Here is a 14,410-nt window from a genome sequence, read left to right on the forward strand (position 1 = left end):
TAAGAATACTTCCAGAACCAACTTTATATGTTGGTGCCTACCCTAGTATTTGTGAAATGTGCCTACCCTAGTATTTGTGAAATGTGCCTACCCTAGTATTTGTGAAATGTGCCTACCCTAGTATTTGTGAAATGTGCCTACCCTAGTATTTGTGAAATGTGCCTACCCTAGTATTTATGAAATGTGCCTACCCTAGTATTTATGAAATGTGCCTACCCTAGTATTTATGAAATGTGCCTACCCTAGTATTTATGAAATGTGCCTACCCTGGTATTTGTGAAATGTGCCTACCCTGGTATTTATGAAATGTGCCTACCCTAGTATTTATGAAATATGCCTACCCTAGTATTTATGAAATGTGCCTACACTAGTATTTATGAAATGTGCCTACCCTAGTATTTATGAAATGTGCCTACCCTAGTATTTATAAAATGTGGCTGCCCTAGTATTTATGAAATGTGCCTACCCAGGTATTTATGAAATGTGCCTACCCTAGTATTTATGAAATATGCCTACCCTGGTATTTATGAAATGTGCCTACCCTAGTATTTATGAAATGTGCCTACCCTAGTATTTATGAAATGTGCCTGCCCTGGTATTTGTGAAATGTGCCTACCCTGGTATTTATGAAATGTGCCTGCCCTGGTATTTATGAAATATGCCTACCCTAGTATTTATGAAATGTGCCTACACTAGTATATTTATGAAATGTGCCTACCCTAGTATTTATGAAATGTGCCTAGTATTTATAAAATGTGCCTACCCTAGTATTTATGAAATGTGTCTACCCTAGTATTTATGAAATGTGCCTACCCTAGTATTTATGAAATGTGCCTACCCTAGTATTTATGAAATGTGCCTACCCAGGTATTTATGAAATGTGCCTACCCTAGTATTTATGAAATGTGCCTACCCTAGTATTTATGAAATGTGCCTACCCAGGTATTTATGAAATGTGCCTGCCCTGGTATTTGTGAAATGTGCCTACCCTAGTATTTATGAAATGTGCCTACCCTAGTATTTATGAAATGTGCCTACCCTAGTATTTATGAAATGTGCCTACCCTAGTATTTATGAAATGTGCCTACCCTAGTATTTATGAAATGTGCCTACCCTGGTATTTATGAAATGTGCCTACCCTGGTATTTATGAAATGTGCCTACCCTAGTATTTATGAAATATGCCTACCCTAGTATTTATGAAATGTGCCTACACTAGTATATTTATGAAATGTGCCTACCCTAGTATTTATGAAATGTGCATACCCTAGTATTTATAAAATGTGGCTGCCCTAGTATTTATGAAATGTGCCTACCCAGGTATTTTGAAATGTGCCTGCCCTAGTATTTATGAAATATGCCTACCCTGGTATTTATGAAATGTGCCTACACTAGTATTTATGAAATGTGCCTACCCTAGTATTTATGAAATGTGCCTCCCCTAGTATTTATGAAATGTGGCTACCCTAGTATTTATGAAATGTGCCTACCCAGGTTTTTATGAAATGTGCCTGCCCTGGTATTTGTGAAATGTGCCTACCCTAGTATTTATGAAATATGCCTACCCTAGTATTTATGAAATGTGCCTACACTAGTATTTATGAAATGTGCCTACCCTAGTATTTATGAAATGTGTCTAACCTAGTATTTATGAAATGTGCCTACCCTAGTATTTATGAAATGTGCCTGCCCTAGTATTTATGAAATGTGCCTACCCAGGTATTTATGAAATGTGCCTGCCCTGGTATTTGTGAAATGTGCCTACCCTAGTATTTATGAAATGTGCCTACCCTAGTATTTATGAAATGTGCCTGCCCTAGTATTTATGAAATGTGCCTACCCTAGTATTTGTGAAATGTGCCTACCCTACTATTTATGAAATGTGCCTACCCTACTATTTATGAAATGTGCCTACCCTAGTATTTATGAAATGTGCCTACCCTAGTATTTATGAAATGTACCTACCCTAGTATTTGTGAAATGTGTCTACCCTACTATTTATGAAATGTGTCTACCCTAGTAGTTATTGATAGAGATGCACAGCAGTAAGCTGGTTTATATATTTTCTTCTTGATTTCAAAATGGAAGGGAAACCAGGTACCGGTGTTTGTGTGTACTGTATCTAGATGTGTAAAAGGTATTCTTATACCATATTCTGTGTAACATAGTAGCAGTTCATTCAATTGGGGGAGGTAAGGGGGCATGGGATGTTCCCTCGTGATGAAAGGGGTCGTGACTGAACAAATTTGAGAATCACTGATCTTGCTAATGATTAGCAAAAATACAGATGGGCATGCGTTAGCCTATTTATTAGAGCCACTGTGCTGCATCATTTGGGCCACAGGTGATTATGTTTATTTCCTGACAATATGGACCAATATGTTGTCAGGCTCATTTTTGGAGGGGAACATTTCATTTAAATGATATGAAACAATATAAATGATATATTCATTTTGGAGTAGAAAAGTCACCAGGGCTGCGTTCAGTTAAAGAAAAATTTAATGCAACGATCAATTAAACGGAAACGGTGCTGTTCTAAAACAACCAGTTGAAAAACAGGGAGGCGTTGGGCTTCAAATATGTCACTCGTTGCTTCAAGCTAGAGGGCTTCACGGGTTACATTTTTTTTAACAGTTTTTCTCAATTGCTAAAACACAATTTCTGAAAACTTGCTCCATTTCCTGAAAACATTAAATACAAAACCTCATCGTCAAGCACTATTTACATAACCTCTGACTCCTCTTGCAAATTGAAACATTCACCTCAAAACAGTTTAACTTGTGTTCAATATCAAACACTGCTCTCAAAATCATAAACAAAGTGATCAAAATGATATACACTCTCAAGCAGTCAGTAAACAATACACAGAAAAAAAGAAAACACATTGTTCAAAACATACAATTCTCAGGAGAAGTTCATTTTTAATCTAAAAAAATATTCATATTTTTTCGTCATTGTCTTTTGATGAACGAAAACATGTTCTATCATAGTAGCTCAAAATTGATCAGAAATTACTACTCTGCTTTGCTCTTTGCAATTTTGTTTTCTGTTCTTCCTCCTCCTTGTACCCCTATTTTTACAGTACTGTACCCTGCATCTCACAAACTTGTCCTTTGTCTCTGTGATACTGTAATTCTTGTTCTTTGTTGATATGAACCTGCAACCAGTCAAAATCTATTGAGCAGTCAGTACTGTTAATAAATGGAAAGCACAATGTTCAGGGCCGTACAATTTGTCCATTGTACAGTATACAGCCTACAATGCACTGTACTACAGTATCCATTCTCTCAATTGCTCTCTGAACTGGCTTATATTGGTTGTGTCGCATCATTTGAAACAGGTTAAATCAATTTTGAGTGGTTGTGTTCAATCAATGACATATGTTCTCTATTTGTATTTGATTGTTGCCACTTGTGTTTACCAGTATGGATGACATGTGCATTAGAGTGCAGAATGTGTTTTGAGAATGAAAATGTGTTTAGAGTTTTGCTGAAAAGTCTAAGTGAGATCTGCAAATTGTGTTTTACCATGTGAAATGGTTTAAGGTATTGACAACAGACTGCATTATTAGCTAAATGAGTCCAGGCAACTGAGAACTTTGTTCAGCCAATGGGTTTTAGTGTTTTAGCAATTGAGAAAAACTGTAAACTGAGACCGGTTCCAAATGGATCCGAGGACAGTCAGACCCATTCCGAAAAGGCCCGTGGAAAAACAAACCCGTGCCAATTTGGCTCTGAGAGACACAGATTCAAAAGAAGAAAGAAAAAGAAACCTTTGACTGGGTGCTGCCAGCACCATCAATAAACAAGTGATATTGGCCAAATTATCCACAGTTACATGTCCTTAAAATCGACCTATAACAAATGGCAAAAAAAATCTTTGTTGTGTTTGGATGTGTCGCATATCAAAACTTTATAGTCTATTGTTTTATTGGTTTTTCCTAAAACAATAAATGTCCACATCACAGTTCAGCTGTTGGAGATTAGAGCACAAATGTATCAGGGCATTGTATGCATATAGGCCTATAGGACTAGGCTTCCACTGTATGATATTCATATTGTCGTGACGTGACTATCATGAATGTGATGACTGCTATTTATCGAATACGTAATATAGAATACGTAAACACACACAGTATAGGTTATTGATTACATACATAATACAATGAAAACAGGTCCCTAGTGGACTAACAAAATATACATTATTTTCCCATATTCCACCTCTCATCATTCCCAACATTCAGATGTTGAAATACATTGTCCCAGTGTCCATTGATTGATGTTGAAGTTTTTGGCGGCAAGAGTCTCTCACTCAGTAACAAAGGGATTTTTTCCTTCTCGATACTGCTGGGCAAGAGAGAGAAAGTTTATGACTGGCTGTTAAGTCATAAAACCGCCCCAACTCCTCCCTCTTTCCTCTCTGGTGGGAGAGAGGGGCGTTTTGGCTATCTGCCAGCCATGTGCCGAGCTGATCTGGCACCTTTGATCCTCACCAAGGAGACAGAGTATTAACAATATTTTTTTAAAGAAGCTTAGGCCAAGCCCTAGAGAGACCGAGAGAAGGATAGATATGCTGGTGCCATGTTCCCGACACTGACATTTCTTTATCCTTATCAGAAAGGCTACTACTGCTATATAGATATTGGCGTACAGAAGGAGGATCGTTCGGAAATTTCCAATCAGAATATTTTTTAGAAAAATAAGCATTATATTGTTAGATTGAAGAAGTAGCTCTGGTAGGCCTAAAACATATAATAAAAAATATAATATATGCCATTTAGCAGACGCTTTTATCCAAAGCGACTTACAGTCATGTGTGCATACATTCTACGTACATTCTACATGATTTTTCATCTCATGTTCAACTGTCAGTCACTTAGGCCTACAGTAGCTAAGCCAAATAATAGCCATACCGCACCATGCCTTCACAAACGTTTCACAACTTTATTGTTGTAATGTCAAATGTAAGTCAAGTAATACAAATTGGTTATTATATAGTGTTTTCTTTTTCAGGGTTTGAGTGCGAGTAGATATAGGCCTACCAGTATTCTATTGTATTGCGGGAAACACAACATTACAGTTGGACTTTAATTTAGCAACAGAAAATGGCTCAACAGAATGAAACAAAACACTTGTTGCATATTTAAAGAGCTGGTTTAAACCTTCACAAAAGTTTTGAACAGGCTTGGCCAATATTGCAGCAATTACCAACAAGGCGAGTGCCTACCGTAGGCATCCCCAAAAATTTGCAGCAATAGACTAATTATATATATTTTACAACAGGCCTACTTTTAACTTATATTAAAGAGCAAAAAAAATCAATGACAGTTCAAACTTAATTTAGCCAATGAAAATGTTACAACAAAATGCAAGAAAATACTTTTTGCGCTGGTTTAGATTCTTAAATAGGCCTACCATAATAATAATAATAATAATGATATACAATAATAATAATGATAAAACAAATGGTAATAAATACAAATATTAATAAATTCAAGTTTGAACATTTCATCAAGCCTGAATAGCGAGTTGCACACACACAGTCCGCCAACATTCTTCTCATCTTTTTTCCACGACAATATTACAACTTGTCCCAACTGAGTACATTACCCTTTGTTGGCTTCTTTTCACTGGGCTATACTTTTTCTCATCTAACTTTTGTTTTACTTCAATGAAAAAGGCCTTCATCTTCACAATCAACAGTAGCCTACTGCTCAGGTCCCGGGACGGATCTCGTCATTCAGGGTCTGATGGACCCGTGAAGACCTCTACTTCAAGCCACACCCACCAAACAGAGAAAACATACGTAATCTAAAAGTTTGTTCAAGAACCATTTTTGGGGGAAACGTGACGTTCAGTACAAGCCGGTACACAACGTAGCAAATGGTCAATTTAATTAAGCACAACCCAGAACAAATTTCCAATCATGTTTACTTTCTGAACTGTTAGAGGTATACCAACAGTTTAAAGTAATACAGAAATGATTGATGGTATTTCAGTTGTGGTTGGGATATATTGACCAAATTATCAGCAATGTTTGGGATGTATTTTCCCTTCAAAATTCACGAGAAACAACCCTTTCACAAAAAAAAAATGTTTTTAAATGTCACAGGGAGGAATTCCCCCGGACCTCCCTAGAAGTGTGTTGACCCCCGGAACCCATTGACCCCCCAAAGTTACGCCCTTCCTTGAGCTAAGAATCCAAACCTCAGTTAGCATGCATGAATAGAGTCATGTGAAAGGCTGATCACCCCTCTACACATGACATTTTTCTCTATGAAGTGAAATATTCATGCAGCTTTGAGAATCAAAGCCACAGCTTTCATTTAAATGAAATCAACTAGCAGAGTCGTTTTGGGGTGGGTGGGAGAGGGTAGGATATAGGCAGAGGGGAAAGAGAGGGGTGGGAGTGATGAAAAAGGAAAGACAGAAAAACATGTTTTAAATGAGAAGGATCAGGGTTATGAGACGTCCCACTTCCCTTTTCAGAACAGTGGACAATAACAGGTTGCATCACAGACAGTTATCTTTACATAAGAAATTAAAGCACAACTGAGAGAAAAGTCTTCCACGGGAGAAGTGAAAGAAGCCATCTGTACTTCACTTGCACACATTCATAGAGCTCAGTGTTTACACTATCATCTTCCATCGAGCCTCCTGTCAACTGTTTTACTCACAAAGATACCCGGCCGCAAACTCGACAGACTAAACGCCGAAAACACTATCTAAGGCTGTCAGCCTCCTCTCTGCCTACTTCTCTCCATTTTGACATCACCCAGTATTCTCTCTCTCTCTCTCCCCTAACAGCTGCTTACATAATTTACATACCACATTCTTCTCTCTTTGCTTGTCACAGAGAAGCAGCACCAGCAGTACCTACAGCACAGAGCACAACGTTTCCCAGTGGTAGCCTGACAGTGCTGTCGTCACAATCAGCCTCTAAAGTGCCTCTCTCAGCAAAGGAGCTCAGCTAAGGGAAGGGAAAGGAAAATGTATGTCGGCCTATGTAGCCAATTTCCTAATAGGTGGCTCTCAGAGGGGAAATCAGTGAATGGAGACTTAAGTGGCTCTTAATCCAGAGTGGCTGTTCAAGATCTGTCAAGTTCAATCGCGGTACCAAGCACACTGGGGCTTCCTGTTCTGGTTGGGTTCCGGCTGACACAAGTGTGTGTGATTAATGGCCGTTTATGGGGTTGGCAATGGCACATTAACGCTCGTGTTATTGATGGTATCCTCATAAAATTCCACCAACCACCATTAATAAGGTCTGAGGTCAACGTGGAGGGTCAGCAAAGTCAGCAAGTAAGATATTGTGTGTAAGCACCATATTCAAGACAGAGGGATGAGGAGGAAACATGATTTGACCCCATTTCTGGGTCAATCTTTCAGGAGCTTTTCTTACATTACATGCACCGCATCTGCCAGTGTGACAACTGACGGATGAGAGAGGAAAACAAGTCAGCATTTTGGATTTAGGGGGCAAAACCTTCCACTTATCCAGGGAGAGGCAAACTAATAAACAACACATTGTGTATGTGGCAGTGCTTCTTCCCCCGATGGGCTAGAACACCACAAGCGAAAGCATTACTGAAGGAACCCGGCAGACATGACCGGGTTTAAAACACGTAGAGGGCATGGGGCCAACGGCTTTGTGCAGGCTTTGCTGGTTTTATCATTCCTTTGTGTGTCATGTGAAAAAGAAGGAGGAAAGCATCTGCTGCACTACAGTAATGACTCGACAGATGTAATCCTCATCTCACGCTGCTGGTACACAGTTACTTCAGTCTCTCTGGGCCAAATACACCCTGCTTATAGTGCAGTTATAGCTCTGTCTATTTTAAGTGTTTAGCTGGGATATAAAAAGGGTTTGAGAACATCCAGTGCAGATCATGATAACAACAACAATATACATGTATAATGCATATAGTGTCATATCTAATGGTTCAAACCAAGGAACTGGTTTAGGTTGGAACTGGTTTAGGAAACAGAACCGCAAACTGGGTTGGCAGGGTAGCCTAGTGGTTAGAGCGTTGGACTAGTAACCGAAAGGTTGCAAGTTTGAATCCCCGAGCTGACAAGGTACAAATCTGTCATTCTGCCCCTGAACAGGCAGTTAACCCACTGTTCCTAGGCCGTCATTGAAAATAAGAATTTGTTCTTAACTGACTTGCCTGGTTAAATAAAGGTAAAATAAAAATAATAATAATAATTTTGGGGGGGCAGAACAGAATCAGAACCAGGAACGAAAGTGATCTATGCTGTTCCGGAACAGATCCATTATTTTAAAATCATTGGAGCTGGTAAATAATGTTATTTTACGTTCCATGCATTTTTTTCAAGTCCCACAAAAACGCAACAAAGTGCCTATGCACTCTGTTACTCAGAAGAATGGATTAACTTTTTCAATGCTAGTTAAGGATTCTATAGTTATCACATTTCCCATTGGATTTATTAACTACAAAAAGTTAAGACGTGTTGTTATTTTAATTCTGGTGCCGCTCTGCACACACAAGCTTGTTAGCTATCTAGCTAGCTCTGGTCCAACATTTTGTTTCAAACAGTGGGTTAACTGCCTTGTTCAGAATGACAGATTTTCACCTGGTCAGCTCAGGGATTCGATCTTGCAACCTTTCGGTTACTAGTCCAACGCTTTCGGTTACTAGTCCAACGGCAGGTAGCCTAGTCTAACCACTAGACTACCTGCCGCCCCAACGTTAAGCCAACTCTCTGAAGTTCAAATACATTCAAAGTTATTTCATAGAAGCTGCTCCTTAGGTATTATTCTGTGAGCCTAATACAGATAATGCATGTCATAACAGAAATATGCCCAGCACTTCAAGCCAATCCTCCTCTTCCAACCTTCTCTCGCTCTCTCTCCACCCGCAAACTTTTGCATCTCGTGCCCTACACTTGTCTGTCCAATGCATGTAAATAGCCTGCCCGCTCCATAGCAGGCTGCTCTATCCGCAATGATTGGTGAAGTAATGAAATGTCGAGCTAGCTAAATGTAAAAAAATATATATAATAACAATGATTTCAGAGGCTAAGAAAGGAGCAGAAAGGAACTATATAAACCGTAACTTTGTTTTGGTTCGAACTTTATTTTGCTGGTCAGAATAGAGAAACGGAATGGAAAAAAATATGTTTCTGTTCAGAACGAAAAAATATAAAAATGATTTTGGTTCCAACCCCTGATACAAACACCATGACCTGAGCCGACCCACCACCAATGTGTAGCACCCACAATTTGTGCTAAATCATAAAAGTATTGAATAGATGTAAAAGACTATAGATCATCTCCAAAACACATGCCTTTCCATTACTTGTTCATGTCTTTTCCAGAGGAGTATATTATATTTCCATATGTATTGTGTCTACTTATACTATCATTCTCTCATGGAACAAATCTGTGACCCCATTAAACCTTGAGCTCCATCTCAACTCCCCCAACCCCCTGGTGCCTATCCTAATGTTCCTCTCCTAGCTTCAGGCTGGACAGCTAAATACTACATTATTAATGAATGTTGCCTTGTCTAAATACCATATATGAATTATTTAGCGTTTGAGAAACGAGGGGACCCTCATTACCGGCCAAATGACTTCCCAGCACACCTGAGCCCACTAAAGAGATGCTGGTAATAGGGGCTCATGTTCGGGTATGGTGTATCGGTGTATCATGTCTGTCCATTGACCCGAATTCCTGCACTGTCACTGTCACCGTCTTTATCAATGTGGTGAAGGAACTGTCCAAGTGGCACTGAAAGTTACATTGACCCAAAAGGGTGGCGCTTGACTGACTTCTCAGGACTGACTCAGTGCGGACACACTTTACTAAAATATTAATCATAAATGAAAGTATTTTAGTGCTTGTGTCCATGGCTCTTGGCCTCAAGTGCAGATGGATAGAGAGAGTGAGAGGGAAAGAGAGAGAAAGAAAGAGAGATCGTCACCCCCATATGACTCAACCTCTGTAGCAGAGAGTCGACTCCACATGGGTTACCAGGAAGTTGACTGGACAAATCCATCTGATTGGCTAGTGCTATGCTACAAGTGTACAATCACAACAAATACAAAAACCTACAGAATAACCCACCAAAACGACAATTAACCACTCAAACCTTTCACTTGGAGCCAAAAAAAAAGGAAAAAGAAGACTTGTACTCACCAAAAGTTTTCAGCGTGAACTCAGGTGAGTTGTCAGGTAGGTTGCCCGGGGTGACGATGTGTACACTGGGAGCTTCCATCCCAGACTGAGGCTACAGCGGGAGAGGAGAGGAGGTCAGAGGAGCTGAGGAAAGAACCAGAAACCAGATGCTATCTGCAGCTAGTAGAGAGAGATAGAGAGAGAAAAGAGAGAGAGAGAGAGAGAGAGAGAGAGAGAAAGAAAAGATAAAGAGAGAGAGAGAGAGAGAGCGAGAGAGTAAAATGGCAGACTGAGAAAGAGGAAAGCAAGGAGAGACAGAGTGGGAGGGGAGAGAGGAGCAGACTGAGCGCAGGGAAAAGAGAGAGAAAGGCAAAAACACAGCTATCCCTGTCAAGTCCACATGAATCCTTTCTTCTTGAGAGAGTGGGGGAAATCCAACTGTAAAAGAGAGAGCGAATGAATGTGCAGGAGGAAGGAGGGAGGACAAGGGCATGCCCAGGCAATGCCCTTTTAACCTCCTAACATCCAACCGCCTGTCACTTTGATAGAGTGACAATCATGGACACTTGTGATTGGTCAGGACAGGGGAAAGCATTTGATTGAAGGAACCAGAGGGTGGGGTTAATGGAAAGGATGCTGGGTGACAATGGACCAATGCCTCCACCACATAAACCCCACACACACACGCACACACGCACGCACACACACACACACACACGCACGCACGCACGCACGCACACATGCACACACACACACACAGTTGTCCTGACACTATGATGTAGTATATCTCTCTGTAGTCACTCACACCAGCCTCTATGAATTAGTGATGGCTGGATTTAGCTTCAGTTTTTCCAAGGAACATTATACTTGTCGATACTGCAGAAAGTATCTTTGTGTAAAACTCAACAAAAATATGCTTCCATGACAATGATGATGACGATTGCAAAGTGTACACGTGTACAAACAGTAACAACCCCCCCTAATATTGAGTTACCCCCCTTCAATTCGTTGGGCCATGGACTCTACAATGATTCGGAAGCGTTCCACAGGGATGCTGGCCCATGTTGACTCCATTGCTTCCCATAGTTGTGTCAAGTTGGCGGGATGTCCTTTGGATGGCGGACTGTTCTTGATACACACAGGAAACTGTTGAGTGTGAAAAAACCAGCAGCGTTGCAGTTCTTCACACAAACCGGTGCGCCTGGCACCTACTGCCGTACCCTGTTTAAAGGCACTTCAATATTTTGTCTTGCCCATTCACCCTCTCTGAACGGCACACATACACAATCCATGTCTCAATTGTCTCAAGGCTTAAAAATCCTTCTTTAACGTGTCTTCTCCTCTTCAAATACACTGATTGAAGTGAATTTAACAAGTGACATCAATAAGGGATCATAGATTCACATGGATTCACCAGGTCCGTTTATTGCATGAAAAGCACAGGTATTCATAAATGTTTTGTACACTCACTGTACATGTACACTCATATATTATACACATATAAACACATGCTTGGTCTCTATCAACAAGAAAACAAGCTTATTCAACAGAGTTAAATGACAAATATGTGTTTCGTTTGTTATCCATCACAAAATCTCTATCAAAAATAACATTTTTAGAAGAAATTACCTTGGAAGAGGAATTAATGCCAAGCTAATGTGTTCATCTACACCATTGAAGCGAATGTGTTCATCTACACAATTGAACTGCATTGCACTAAACAGGAAAGAGATGACACTGTCTGCTCAAATTACATGATAAAACCAACTGTAAAAACAAATCTGGGGTGAACCTCACATATTTTGGGGATAGAGGCTTCGTGGAGAAGTACAGATCAGGGTTGGGTTATAAAAGAATATCTGAACCTTTGAACATCCCACGGAGCTGGAGCAGTTTTGCCTTGAGAATGGGCAAAACTCCCAGTGGCTAGATGTGCCACGCTTATAAAAACATACCCCAAGAAACTTGAAGCTGTATTTGCTGCAAAAGGTGGCTCTACAAAGTATTGACTTTGGGGGTGAATAGTTATGCACGCTCAAGTTCTGTTTTTTTGTCGAATTTGTTTGTTTCACAAAAAAAAAACAATCACATCTTCAAAGTGGTAGGCATGTTGTGTAAATCAAATGATACAAACACCCCAAAAATATATTTTAATTCCAGGTTGTAAAGTAACAAAATAGGAAAAATGCCAAGGGGGGTGAATAGTTTCGTAAGCTACTGTATCTCTGTTTGAAATGGGCCATTATGTAATACCCCTTGGACAATAAACCGTATTCTGCCCTTCAGCAGAGTTAAACACCTCATAGGTGAAAGGACAATAGCAGATGGATAGTGACTTGGCTTTCTATTGGTTTTGACTGGATGTTATTTTCGTAGCTTGCCCAGTACAGCTCCAGTGGTCTAGTAACCTGGTGATGACCTGCCCTTTCCTGGCCAAGCTGGACTAGCAGGGTCCCTACTAATCCTGAGCAACGGGCTGTTTTTCGCAGAAGGGGTCCAAATAAAACCAGCACTCAATTGGTGGAGAGATGAGGAGTGGCTTAAAAAGTCCACTCACTCTGCATGTAGCTTCCTCTCTCACTGGCTGGCTACTGTATATAGCCCCACCCCAAAACTGCCACAGTAACCCTAATATGTTATTTCATTCGGGCTCCAGAGAGCCTGGTTCGTTAGGTGCACACACACATACACACAAACAAACGCACAGTACACATTTTTCCGTAGCCTTGTCACTCTCTCTTCCCCTCACTCCCTTTCTCTAATTTATGTTCTACTTATCATTGCTTCTTAAGAAAAGACAAAGCAACGTTTTGGAACTCTTGACATTCCCACTCTGCTGGAGGGGTGAAGCCCAGATAAGCACAGCCCAGGACAGTGTCTACCTCTGGGAATAGACTAAGACAACCACTGAGTCAGGCTGGGTAGACAAAGGATATCCGCAGCAGCTATTTCATGTCATCTCATGTCAAGAATTAGACATGGAAGGATAGGACTGGACAATGGGTGTCAAAATGTCAAGATTCTCCAGAACTATAATGAATTGAACTTGAGATGGACTGTCTGGCTGCCATGTGTAGTTAATGTCATTTTCCTCTATTTATCTCATGCTAAATCACCAAACATTCCTGGAAATTGTGACACTTTGTTTCTGAGGGTGGAAAGGAAGATCTCAGGCCTGGTTCAAAACTATCTCCCACTCTCTACTCTGTCAGTCTGGTTCCCAGAAGGGTTTGTCACGTCCGGACCTTAGTTCCTTTTGTATGTTTCTATTTTAGGCTGGTCAGGGCGTGAGTTGGGGTGGGCAATCTATGTTTTGTTCTTGTGTTTATATTTCTATGTGTTTGGCCTGGTATGGTTCCCAATCAGAGGCAGCTGTCAATCGTTGTCTCTGATTGAGAACCATACTTAGGCAGCCTGTTTCCCACTCTTGTTTGTGGGTGGTTATTTTCCGTTTCAGTGTTTTTCGGGACTGGTTCGGTTTTTCTTTATTCGCTTGTTCATTTGTTTCCTGTGTTCAGTGTAATAAATATGACGAACACTTACCACGCTGCATATTGGTCCGATATATCCTACTCCTCCTCGGAAGAGGAAGACGACAACCGTTAACAGGGTTTTTCTTTATTTGTACTATTTTCTACATTGTAGAATAATAGTGAAGACATCAAAACTATGAAATAACACATATGGAATCATGTAGTAACCTAAAAAGTGTTAAACAAATCAAATCAAAATATATTTTATATTTATGGAGACAGGCGCAGTAATATGAAATAGTGTTTTTTTATTTACTCCACCCAACCAAAAGAGTGAGGTGTAAACCTCTAAATAATACACAGGAAGAAACCCGTAAAACAAGAGCACAATAACATGTAGCATGGACACTGATACAACAGCACAGGTACTCACAGGACCAACGGACATGGTAACAATAACCGACAAGGACAATGGGGAACAGAGGGCACAGACTGTATATAACATACTAATCAGGGGGAATGTCAACCAGGTGTGTGTAATGAGACAAGACTGTCCGGGGTTGGTGGTATTGATCCAGTTCAGTGATGCCTAGAAGGCCAGTGAGGTAGACCTCCGGAGCTGGTGAACGGAATGAGCAGCAGGTACTGCTGGGGGGAAACATTTGAGATTCTTCAAAGTAGCCACCCTTTGCCTTGATGATAGCTTTGCACACTCTTGGCATTCTCTCAACCAACTTCTCCTGGAATGCTTTTCCAACAGTCTTGAAGGAGTTCCCACACATGCTCAGCACTTGT

General features: G+C 40.4%; 1 protein-coding gene across 3 annotated transcripts in view; it reads right to left on the minus strand.

Moving 5' to 3' along the window:
* LOC118385286 (regulator of G-protein signaling 3-like) overlaps window positions 1–14,410 on the minus strand; it is a 249,205-nt gene that overhangs the window by 231,525 nt on the left and 3,270 nt on the right. Inside the window, exon 1 of one of the 3 annotated variants that reach the window (XM_052521181.1) lies at window positions 10,164–10,677. The exons of the other annotated variants lie outside the window; for them this stretch is intronic. Within the exon in view, the coding sequence (XP_052377141.1) occupies window positions 10,164–10,242 (79 nt within the window). The 5' untranslated portion in view covers window positions 10,243–10,677. Of the gene's footprint in view, window positions 1–10,163; window positions 10,678–14,410 lie in introns of those variants that run through there. 3 annotated transcript variants of the gene reach the window in all.

Source organism: Oncorhynchus keta, chromosome 6, assembly GCF_023373465.1.
Source record: "Oncorhynchus keta strain PuntledgeMale-10-30-2019 chromosome 6, Oket_V2, whole genome shotgun sequence".
Lineage (NCBI taxonomy): Eukaryota > Metazoa > Chordata > Actinopteri > Salmoniformes > Salmonidae > Oncorhynchus > Oncorhynchus keta.